At 39.0% G+C, this 12,460-nt stretch overlaps 1 protein-coding gene across 4 annotated transcripts in view; it reads right to left on the reverse strand.

Moving 5' to 3' along the window:
* Positions 1 to 171: 171 nt before the first annotated feature.
* Positions 172 to 12,460, reverse strand: part of CALD1 (caldesmon 1) — a 55,387-nt gene continuing 43,098 nt past the window's right edge. For 2 of the 4 annotated variants that reach the window (XM_017823929.1, XM_017823932.1), the window contains 7 exons: positions 10,095 to 10,138; positions 9,914 to 9,992; positions 7,607 to 7,741; positions 6,532 to 6,627; positions 3,828 to 3,908; positions 3,477 to 3,510; positions 172 to 1,846 (listed from right to left, as the gene is read on the reverse strand). In XM_017823929.1, the coding sequence (XP_017679418.1) occupies positions 1,815 to 1,846; positions 3,477 to 3,510; positions 3,828 to 3,908; positions 6,532 to 6,627; positions 7,607 to 7,741; positions 9,914 to 9,992; positions 10,095 to 10,138 (501 nt within the window). In that variant the 3' untranslated portion in view covers positions 172 to 1,814. Of the gene's footprint in view, positions 1,847 to 3,476; positions 3,511 to 3,827; positions 3,909 to 6,531; positions 6,628 to 7,606; positions 7,742 to 9,913; positions 9,993 to 10,094; positions 10,139 to 10,159 lie in introns of those variants that run through there. The other 2 variants (XM_017823930.1, XM_017823931.1) reach the window with 2 other exon arrangements.

Below are 12,460 nucleotides of genomic sequence, written 5' to 3' on the forward strand. Positions count from 1 at the left end.
CCTCCCCCAAAGAATATGTGTGTTAAAGCTGCCAATTTTGTGATTTGTCTGTCTTCTGAAGGAAGGGACATCCTTCAGGGTTCTTTGCACCAGCTTATCTTACACAGACTCAGCACCAATTCCTATCCCAGTTGCAACCGGTCCATTCCTACCCATTAACAAACAGGGGGGTGCTGATGGAAATATTCCATTTATTGTGGATGCAGTTGCAGAATACATTGTATGAACAAATCATTTTTATTGCAGCTATCAGATGTATTTGAAAGATTCAGAGGAGCATTTACAAATCCCCAAAACAAAACATGACAACTCCCAGACAATGTCAGGCCCAGTTTCACCCCCTACAAATACTTAGGTGCATCTCTATTTGTAAACAAGATGTTTCAGCCAAGCAGGGCAGCTCATCTTTGGCTTGAAATACAACAGTATACTTTTTAGGAAGAAGTCAGAGCCTGTAAGAGATGGAAGTGGTGAAAAGGGAGATCCTGGGGGTTCCAATGCACAACAAAGCTGTTTACAACGTGCTCAGGGGCTACTTGAGCTGCTCAGTTTATGCCACCCATACGCTGTAGGATGTAAATGCTAAACTGTATGGCATGTAAATTCAAACCCAGCTGACGTCCTGTAGCCATGTGTGAACTATATACAAATGAAAACATCGGTCAAGAAGATATTCAAAAGAGAGAGGTAAAAAGAAGCGCTATAAAGATAGAGGTTTACTTCATTTTTGGTGGACTTGGTAGACAGCACTGATGGATGGCAAGATGTAGTGTACAGTGATTTGAAACAAACTCCAACTCTGTTTAGATTTTTTTTCTTTTTAATTATGGTAGTTTTATATAAATTAAACTACAACGTTTTATACAAGTGACCTACTTTTGACCCTCTATACCCTTTCCTTTTCCTCTTTTAAAAACTATACTTTCTTTTTAATTACCCGTTACTGGGCAACTGACATTTAAAATTTTTTAATACTTATCTCACCATACCTCTAATAGCAATTATGAAATCTTCCTATAGAAAAGTGTGTAATTTTGTCTTTATTTTTTTAAGCTGTGATATTGGCTAATTATGTATGTTTATGACTAAATATAACACTCTAGCACATCTTAAAAGCATTCTACCATTAGTAGTGCCTTTAGGCTAAACTTTGTAAAGCTACGTGTGTATATATTCTAAATTGCATTCAATTCCTAGTCACTAACAACAAAAAGAAATATCAGTACCGCTGTCAGCTATCATAATCATCCAAATTTAGGTATTAACTTAAACTAGAATGGAAAAATTGATACTTAAAAAAAGTATAAAACAAAAAAATAAAACACATTATTGATGCAGTATTTCTCATGACATGGGCAGCTTACAGAAAATATTACATTGTCAACTAAAGATATTTCTTCCATGCCTTAGTCTAAAGTGCAGAAAGAAAGACTTCTGTATTACAAAAGGAACCATTGTTTTTACAGGTTTACTGCACACCCTTTCTTAAGCAACTTTACTTCATGTGCATTTTGGGTTGACCTCTTCTGGCAGTTGAAATCACTGTTCAGATCCATGGTTATGACTATCAGTAGGAGAGTCTATATATTTCACAGCATGGGTTTCTTTAGGAATAAAGGCTCTTGTGCAAAGGCAGTACAATTAGGATGAATCTCTAGACTGATTGTTAAATACAGTGCTAATATACATGGTTTTAAGTGGGATAATGCAAAAAGACATCTTAGTAAATAAACATAAATATAAAAAGAACAATTTAGCACTTTTTCCTTTTTTCTTTCCCCCAGACTGATTGGTCCAGCATCTTCAGTGGCCTTCTATGGTTCTTTCTCCAATTGTCTCAAACCTGCTGAGAAAAAGAAAGATTAAAGATGCCTTGAAACAACCCAAATACATCTCTAAAACAGAAAAGGCACAGCTCTAGATTAACAACATGTAAGAAGGCAGGACACAAGCTGGGTGCTGCTGCGCTCATCTCCTGGGATTGCTCAGAGGTGGTCTCCAAGAGACAAGCAGGATTTCACCTCGCTTGCCTCCAGCAGCCTGAGGAAGCACTCCCTGAGGAAGCAGGGAGTGCTCAGGAACACCCCCACAGAAATGCAGGGGTGCTCCTGAACCCATTGCTCTCCTCAGCCACGTGTGGGTGGGCTGGGAACACCTTCCAGAGAAGCAGAGCTGCACTAACACTGAGTGAGCCTGAAAACCCCTCTCCTAACAGTTTAGTTTAAAAAAGGAGAAGAGGAGGAAAAGAATTCTGCTTTGCACGAGTCTAAACCCACAAGAAAAGTTCACAGGCATACCACACCTCTGGCTTCACATACAAATGTGAGGAAAAATGTGTGCACATATTAAAGCAGAGAAAACCAAAAGGTTTTCTATATTCAACCATTTCGTTCTTAGAGAAGAGTCGAGGGATGTTGCAAGGCATCTTTAAAGCTATTGAACTGGTCAGTGACCTTCTGTTCTTCCCCAGGGGTCCTCAGGCACATAAGTGGTTTAGTTGGTTTGATTTGGAGTGTTTTAGGTTAAAATAGAAATTAAAAACCTAAGGGGGGATTTTGCTAGTGGTTTCAAAATTACAGTATTAAGACTATTTTTGCCTTCAGAAGACACCAACGTGCAGTTCCAGCCAAAGCATTCCTACTGCTGAAGGTGGTTAAACTCCATTCCAGTCTGGGGATGCAGGAGAATATGAGACTCACGATCAGCCAGAAGAACAATTTCTAAAAACCAAGGCTATTGAATTTTCCTCGGGCTTCACCATTACCAGGTGGCTGTGCTTAAAATCAAATGTGGGGCTGAGGACTGAATTTCAGTACTCAGGCTGATTTGAGAGTACTGAAATCTTCCTTTTCTGCTCAAATGATGTTACTGCAACAGCTTTGTTTTTTGAGCTCCCCCTCTCTGCTTAGAAAAGGCACATCCATTCCCACTGCAGCCTTCAGAAGAGCCTTTCCCAGATGCTTTGCATTTGCTGTAATTTGTCAAATGGCCATCCCATTCCTCAGCCCACACACCTTTTAATGATACTCCCCAGCTATATCAAACATGCTATAAATCTCTCTTGAACAAGCCTTTGGACACACGGCTGGTGCACTGTTAGTATACTCAGTCCTCCTAGAAAGATGACCTAGTTTTATTTCTCAGGCATTCATGTTTTGATAATGTTGCAATGGAGCTTTTGAAAGGCAAAAGGCAGAAAGGACTTTAGTGGCATCAGCATTAATAGCTGTAGAATTTTAACACTGGTACACCTGTGCAAAAATGTGGCACCATTTCTCTATTGTAATATGTGCTACAATATACATATTATATTAGTATATGTATGATGCTATTAAACTGTATGTGTACAATATTGTTAAATATGTGTATAATATGTATAATATTTACATAGGATATAATAATGTTACATTATATATGTAATAAAGTGTATTACAATATAAAAATGGGTGCAATGTGTGTATTTTGGTATTACTTACCATTGGCCTCTGATTTTTTCCCCATAGCTGATACCTGTTTGAAAAAGTAATAACCCATGATTAAAATTCAAGAGAGGAGAACATTGGTATTTATAACAGGAGAAAAACTGAACTCCCAGCAAAAGACAGATTCCACACATAACACAGCTCTGCCAAATGGGTGTTTAAAAGTTACACACTGCTTTCTGCACCTCGTGGTATTTTCTTCTATAGATAAAGAGGCAGGTCAGTAACAGAGGACATGCAGAGGCCTCATTCCAACTGACTGACTGTATAAAACTTAGTGACACCTTCCCCCTAGAAAGCCTTCAACAGGGATATTATGCTCTCAACAATGCACAGAAGTGTTACCTTAGAAGAAGAAGGTGGCTTCTCAACCGACTGCTTCTCCCAGAGGTTGCGTTTGCCGGACACGTCTCCTGGTTTCAAATCCTGTCAAATGTCAGAGAATGGGAAATGACATTAGTTTATATTTCTATTAATTTGTTAAAGAAAACATTGGAATGCAACTTCCTCCTAAGGAGAGTTCAGGGACATCCACCAGTGGTAAGTATTACATTGTCTATCAATCATAAAGCAATTCAGAATGATAAACATCACATACACACATATACATATATAGGACTCTACACATATACATGCTATAAGAGAAGAAACAATCCCTCTAAATCTATTTTGTATAGCACAGACTGGTCATCACGGCACTCCCTTGCTTGAACATAGTAAGTTAAGGCTTACTGCACAGAAGACAATTCCAATTTTTGTGGGAAAAAACCCCACATTTTTTTTCAGGGGTAGTATTTTTCTTAGGGAGGAATTCAAAAGCAGCTTATTTCAGTTATTTTAGATCAAAATAAAAACATTTCATTCAAAACAAAATCTGTGAAAAAATAGAGTAGGACTTTTAATGCAACAGAAAAGCAGATTCTACTCTGCACTCTTAAATATAAGTTTCAAGATTTATCACTCTAGTCCTTCATATCCATTTGAATTTCCATTGCATCATTAGTAATCTTAGGATGTACCAATCACTAGCCTGACAAAAAAACCCAAACCACAAAAAAAAAACCAAACAAAAAACCAAACAAAACCAAAGGATAAGGGAAAGTCATTAAAGAATAATAATATTCTCCGAAAATGTTATGGAGACTTTAAACAAAACTCCATAAAAATGTTAAGCATCTTCTTGGAGAAAAGGAGGGCTACAAATCGAAATGATACACGCTAGACTAGTGCCAATGCACCTGCTTAAGGACAGATGGATTGATATCTTCTCTGTGGACAGCAAACAAGAGACTCAAACAGTTTTGGACATAGGTACTCTCCTTTTCAAAAAGTATTCAAGTCCTGTACATTTTCCAGAATCTTGTTCTTGTCATCTATGGTTGTTTTCTGAATATGAGAACTCCTAACTCTAAAACTTCTAAACTCAGTGATGAATGGAAATGTGATTTCTGCAAGGGATATTTGCACCCAGCAGAGGTGTTCTGGAACGGATCATAATCTGCAGCCACGGAGGGTTGCAGATGTTTGACTTGAAGCCAATTATGTACTTCAAAAAGCTGCTTCAGCAGTAACAGGAAGGAAGAAAACAACAGAATTCTAATTGACCTTATCACAAAATCACTTGCAGTGGAGATGATCACAATACCATTTCCATAATCCTGAAATCATTTGGGATATGTGATTTAGGTTCACCATAAAACTAATTGAGATATTTGCTCCCTCTACTTTGAATTCAATATTGTTCCAAAACCTGCAAGAATCTCGATGGTCACAACAACTTTGAACATTTCTTTATTTTGGTGGAATGTGATGGGGGTAAGAAGTTATTTGCTAACTAAGAAATTCTAGGTTTCCTGGCCAGGAAAAAAAAAAAAAAAAGAAAAAAAAATCACACATTATAGATGTATATCATTCTTCATAATCAATAATAAATAGGTTTACCTGACCAACTTAGTAAACAGACCCCCAAAGAAGAATAGGAGGAGGGTGGGCTCTTTCAGGCAGAGATATTGAAAGAAGAAAGAACAATCTATTGAGAAAGAGGGAAATTAAGACACAGATAGAAACAGTTGGCTGAAGGAAAAACAAGAGGTTAGTTTTACATTTTCTAAAAGATGCAACTTAAAAGAAAGAGAGAAAAACTGGAGGCAGATTCTGCACTGATTTTAGCAGTTTTGATTAAATACAGTCACCATAATGACTTTTGATTTTATATTGGTGTCCATAAGGACACATTCTCCATGCAGCTACCAGTAAATACTGACATTAGAGACAACCCTTCAAATTTCAAGCTCCTCTTTGGGACAAATAGGAGCATGAATTGAGAAAGAGTTTTTCAGGCTGCACCTTTCATAAAGGGCAAGTGGATTGACAGAAAAACACTACACAAGAATATGAAAAGAAACAAGTTATTTAATAGAATCCTAAAGTTTAACAATTAACACCACGACTGATACCCTGCCATTCTCCAATATGGATATTTACAGCTCCAGTTCCTCATCCTTACCCTTCCCCATCCCAGTTATCTATTTCTTCTCCTTCCCACATCCACACTGCTGCTTCCCATACTCCCACCTTACTACCTGGAAAGCATTTCCTGCTCTTATTCTTGCTGAAGCAATAGGCATGCTAAAGGGCATTCATTAGAAATTATATTTAGGTTCATAAAGAATATATTATTTCACTTTGTTTTCAAATATACTTGGAAATTTTTTACAATTTTCATCTAGGGTCTATGGCTTGTAAGTTCTGAATTAGTGATAAGCCTTTCACAGGTAGTAAATTAATGTCTTTCTCTCCCAGAGAATGGCAGAAGTGCTTTTCTGAGCACTGGCCTTTTCAGAGCATCCATGAGCTTTTAAGGTGAGAACTGCCCTCTTTCATCTCCCCCTTTTCTGAGTCAGCAGCCAGGGGGCCTCTGGGAGCTTCCAAGAGGACATTAAGCAAGGTTCCTCCAAAGATCACCAGCTGGTCGAGGAAGCACTGTCACCACCTCTGCCCATGGAAAGAACCCACCTACTGAAGAAGTAGTTGTTGCAAGTTTACTTACGGAAGGTTTTGGAGCAGGTGATTTGTTGCTCTCTGGGGTCTTGGTTAACCACTCGTTTATTCGACTGGAGACACCCACCTTCAGTCCAGCAGTTTCCTGCCAAATAATAAAATCTAATCAGAAAACTTTAAGAATGGCTTTTGCTCTGTTTTCCTGGTGTAGACTGAAAAGCAGAGCCAAGCCTGAGTTTAATATAGAGCCCCTCACTGAGCCTGTGACTGGAGTCATCCTGTGTTCTCTGAAGGTATTGTCCCTATGAACTACAACAGGACTGCTGCCCTCTACTTTTCAATAATGATAAACATGGACTGAGAAAATCATTTCCACTCCTGCTAACCCAGGAATAAATGTTAGACATAAACATGCTCTTTCTGTGATGAGCCTGAACTCCGAGGAAAAAGAATCTTTAGCTTAATAGAAAAAGAGACACCATTCTAAGTCCACATTTTTTGTTTTGTTGCACTAATATTTTTCCAGAAAAGCACACAATAGAGGAGCTAAGTGGCCTAAAATTAAAAACATTAAAATCAATCTTTAAAAGTTTAGAACAAATTACTAAAATTTAATTATTAACTGTAATAATCTCCTTCAATCCATGGCTCAGATTTTTGGCTAGGAGGAATGCTCATCAGCTCACATCAATTTATAGAAAGAAAATTTTGCCTTAAGATTTTTCATAGAAAAGATAAAGGTCTCACAAATACTTCTATGCATTATCTGTAAAACATCATCACTATCTTGCCCATTTAATCCTTCTCTGACCCCCGAAAGAACTTTTCCCAACCCAAAGAATTTGTCTGTACTCTGCTTGAACTACCCAGATATATCTGCCTAAGATATCTGATGTGGCTCTGGAATGTCTCATAACTCAGCTCAGTAGGTTACTAAATTCTTACATGATGCTCAGTATTGCAGCCACAAATTTGGTGGATTTCTGAGGTCCTCAGGATCCTTTGGGATATTTTTCACCAGTGATATCAACAGGAGCAGACATGCTTACTCACAGCAACATGAATGGCAAGGTCAGGCCCAGAGCATAATTCTTTAGAATCATGATGTTAAATGAAACACAAACCTTATTTGGTGTTCCTGTCCCAGAGGGTGATGAAAAATTCCCTTTCTCCCACATACTCTTGATATTACGGACACCCTCAGCTGGAACATGAAGGTCAGAAGCTGCTGGCTTAGCTGGTCTTGAAGCCTTTGTGCCCTGGAGAAGAATTGAGGCCGGTTGGTGTTTGGCATTAAGAGCTGGAGATTCAGGGTAGTTTGACTTTGGGGCAGTGCTGGAGAATGCAGCAGCTGCAAGTGGTTCTAGCACTGATCATGCAAAGATGAAAAGGAGCACTCAGCTCCAAAAGTGCCACTGAGACTCTCTTCCCTTTTTGATTCACAGTTGCACCCTTGGCACAACTAACTGAGAGAATTGCAATCATTCATTTCTAAAATTCATGGCAAACCATAGCTCTGCACAGAACTGCTCCAAGGCTTTTATTTGTCCTCTTTCAAACCTCAGCACCTAAATCCTGCAAGCCTGGCTCTTTTAGGGATACAGCTAAGGAAATCCTTATTCAGAGACAGGGAAAAAAGGCTGCTCTGTCATTCAGTGTCAGAGTGTGCTCCATCTGTCCCAGACAACTTAACCTCACAACACAGGATTTTAGGGGTAAATTTCAGCAATTGCAGTATATTTGGAATAGGGTTTCTTTTAAAGAGTGGAGAACTGGGGTGGGGATTTTTTGGTTTGGGTTTTGTTTTGTTTTCTTTTTGGAAATGTGCCTTTTGCGTGTTCACTAAAAACACTGGACCAAATTCTTCCTCTTTCTTCTTTTCAAAATTCTTGTACATTTTATATATCATAGGTTTGATGAGAACAAGAACCTGTACGAGCTGAGGCTTTGCCTCTAGTTGCAAAGCAAGTCAGATTTGGCAGATTTTGGAAACATTAAAAACTCAGCAAAGGAAATATTTCAAGTCAGATGGGAACTGTACACCTTGCCTTCCTCTGGCTGTAGAGCTGTGCTTTTCAATATCGAAATGGAGCAGAGCCCTACTGAAAATACTGGAGGACCTAATATAATTCAGAAAAGGCACAGAGTGAAGCAGGATGACAGAAGTTCTATGCCCTTGTTTTGATGATATGGGGACTACTGGGTGCCATGCTGGCATTCATCCCTAATGGAGGAGTTTGAGCTACCTTCAACTTGACCTAAGTGCTGGAGGCAAGCCCGAGCCTTCACCCTTTCATCTGTGTGCTTTTTTTCATTGGGAACTGACACAGAGTATAAAACTCTCCAGCTGATAGGCTTTCTAGCAGAAAGGTTGAATGGGCAGAAGTCACGGGAAAAAAAGCCTATTAATTGATCTTGAATTACTCAAGTTTCCTTTACATTAAATGCTAATAAAGCCCAACCAATTAAAACCTTAGTGGAATATCATGCTTAGACTCTATATGCGGATGAGAGGAGGAAAAAAATATCCAGCAGGGAAGGAAGATGTGCTATACCTTTGTCACAGCTATCAATATCATATCCTTTTGTATACTATTCCATTCCCATGACACTTAACAACCCAGTCAGCCTGCTATATTAACTAGTAGCTTTCACATTGCCTGTACTCACTGAATTATAAAAACAGCTAAGAAACCTCAGAACAACAACAACAAAAAAATCAAATTCCTATTCTTCCTTGAACTATGAAAAGAAAAAGCCCTCCATTCTGGTTCCTAGGCACATTATTAACCACTAGTTGTCAAAATCACCTGGGGTCAAATTCTGCATTTTAATGTGCTTTTGTTTTTCCTTTGTCACTTCTTAACTCCCTTGTTCACCCTGGTCTATGTCTTTGCCAAGGAATGTCACTCTGAAGTGGTAGTGAGCAGCACAGACCCAGTTCCCTGTTCTTCTAAATAAGCTGCTAAGTCAGCTTTGCTCAGGATGGCTATCAGCTCTGTGCTCATAATTCTCTCATCAGGCAAGAAGAGGATGCAATTGTCACTCAAGATTCTGAGTCCTTCAACAGCTGCTCCAAGCTTACAAAACAGAGTAAGTAGAAGCATGAAAGGGAAGAGGTTTTGTTTAGCTATATATCCAAATGTTGGTTATAGATGTGCCTGAAGCATTTTGTTCTTGAAGTCACAGTGGGTTAAAGCCCGGTGCTAATAATGCCAAGGTCATGGGTTTGATCCTTCTATGGGTAATTCACTTAAGAACTGGACTTGATGATCCTTGTGGGTCCCTTCCGACTCAGAATATTCTGTGATTCTGTAAAGAAGCTTTTGTGACCAAAAAATCCCTGCAATTCTTAAACAGTAAAACATAGGCTGATTCAAGCCCTCAAAGCCATTACTAACTACATCCATTGTGACCTGGAGTTAGCTTACCTCAATTGCACTCGTGTATTGCTCAAGTCTACTGTCAATCTTTGAGACAACTGCTGTCGTCTGGGTGGGCTTCATACCACTGTAGGAAGTAGGAAAAAAAAAAAAAAGGAGAGAAAGACATTATTATGCCCTCCAACTAAACTCTGCTATTTGAACTGAACTTACTGTTTCATTGCTTTACCTCTTCTGAGCAGATTTGTTCAAAAATTCTGTTCTCTCCTCTATCTAGAAAGAGAGAAGAGCTTTAAGTTTCAGGTTAATAAAGAAGCAGCCTGTGCAAAAGGCCAGGCTAGAATGTCATTTTAAATGTCAAAAAGTCTGAAAGAGATACATTCCAACAGAAATCATCACAGACACACACAAATGTTTCATAGATAGCAACCTATTATGATACAGATTCATAAAGGTGGATGTATTTTCTGCATGAATGTTTGCATCCTACACATTTCTTCAGTGCCTCATTTGTAACAAGAGAATAAATGACCAACATAGAAAGTAGAAAAGGGAAGAAGTTTATCTTATGGAAGGGGTTGATGTACACCAAATCTACATCAAAGCTATGTACCTCTTGAGAAATACAGCAAATTTAATAAAGTTTTACTGAATTGAGACATCAGACTAAGCCAGGTTTGGATGTCAGCCACATCCCCTCTCTCAAGTATGTTTTTGGAGGACACTAACAATTTAATTTGAACTCCAAGAAACCAATCAGACTAAACTCTGCTTGTGTTCAGGCAGGGTCACTGCTGAGTCAATATCCTCCAGCTGTTATTATACAAACTGATATCTTACATTTCGTCCTTATTTTCTACTCTGTGCACAGGAAAATATTGTGATGTTTCCAGGGAAGTGAAATCATGAAGGTCTCATATGACTTCTGTCAAATCTCTCAATACTTTGAAAACAAAGAGCGAATAAAGTTTTAAAATATTTCATGATGGGTGGATGGGTGTGTGTGTCAATTTGTCTTCTGGGTCAAGAAATATTTTCATCAGACTTCCTCAAGTCTCTTCTATATTACATTGCTTCACTTCTCATCCAAGGCTCTACACTTTCACTCAAAATAAAATATATGTAAGCAGCTCCAAGGTATTGAAATGACTAATAATCAGCGTGGCTAGATTCCTGGAGATTCCCCAGTCTCAGTAAGGGTTCTCTATTTTCAATTTACTTTAACAGTGACTGCTGTGGCATTCATGCCTTTGAAATAAGGCAGTGACAGCCATCTCTTTAAATGGTTCTCCTCAGTGCATTTAGCATGCAGGCTGTACCAGAGCAATAAATCCTACACCAATCCCTTCAAAGGGTATGAATGTTTTATTTCTTAAGCCCACACAAGCAAAAACTCAGGCAGTTCACTTCACTGCAGAATTTGCCAAACAAGCTCACTGGAGGAACTCCAGCTAGCATCCATCCAGCTCAAAGGCACCTCTGAAGCTCTAAATATATATATAATTTACATGGTGATTTATGTTAACAGTTTTAGTTGCTAATATGGGACTTAAAAGCAGTCCTGAGTGGAAAGATGGGCTTTGCTAGGATAGATCCCAAGTGTTTCAGTGAACTGATGTCACAAGGTGGCAGCAAAAGACCAGGCGGGTCTTCTGCCTGCCGGAACGGGTTACAGCTTAGTTTCGCCCAGAGGCGCTGCCACAAAACGAGGAAGTAAATGATTGGATTAAAAGTGACTAAACAGACCAAGGATGATAACTCAAAACACGTCTCCTCTCTTCTAGTACGATATAGTGGAAGTTTCCCCCAGTGCTGATTTCTGGGTCATAACCAGCGATGCATCGAAACGATGAGTTGTACCAGCAAGAGCCTGTACTTTCTCCCTGGTCTGTCCACAACTGCATCAGTGAAACCCTGGTGGGCAGCAAGGACAAAATAATATGCACTACCTCAAAGAACTAGGACTCAAGGTAACCACCTAACAATCAATTTACAGAATCTTCGTAGTCTTTCATGTGCAGGTAAGAGAAATGCTTCTGCACAGCAGGAAAACCAGGCTTCAGCAGGCACTAGTGAAAGAGGGGCATAGGTGGGAGGGAGGAGGGATATGTATTCTTGGGATTGTAGTAAAAAGGCACAAAAGTGGGGTCATTCTTTACCCACTGGAAACAGTGGTTCTCAGAGCACTTGGTGTGGTATCAGGAGTAAGTCAGGGATTGTTCAGAAGAGGAGAGTGAGGAAGCAAAACAGAAAATAAACAGGAAAGCAGAGTTAGGAAGCAACCCTCAGAGCTCAGCAAGATACTCTGGCTGAGGAAGCAGGTGCCTTGTATGGAGGGATAAAAATTTTCTGCACATGTATATGAGAATTTGTTCTAAAGCATCTTCCTCAAAACACAGCATACATGAAGCAGAAGCAGACATTGAACACACATAGAGCAAACAAACCAGTATACACACGTGTATTCAACATACAGGTCAAATACATTTAGACTGCACAGCAACATCTAAAGGTCATTTATCCACTGCACATCACACAAACTCCATGCAAAGTATTTAAAATGTTTGACACATACAGTGAACAGTATTACGAAAT

The sequence above is a fragment of the Lepidothrix coronata genome, unplaced genomic scaffold (assembly GCF_001604755.1).
Source record: "Lepidothrix coronata isolate B3197 unplaced genomic scaffold, Lepidothrix_coronata-1.0 Scaffold107, whole genome shotgun sequence".
NCBI lineage: Eukaryota > Metazoa > Chordata > Aves > Passeriformes > Pipridae > Lepidothrix > Lepidothrix coronata.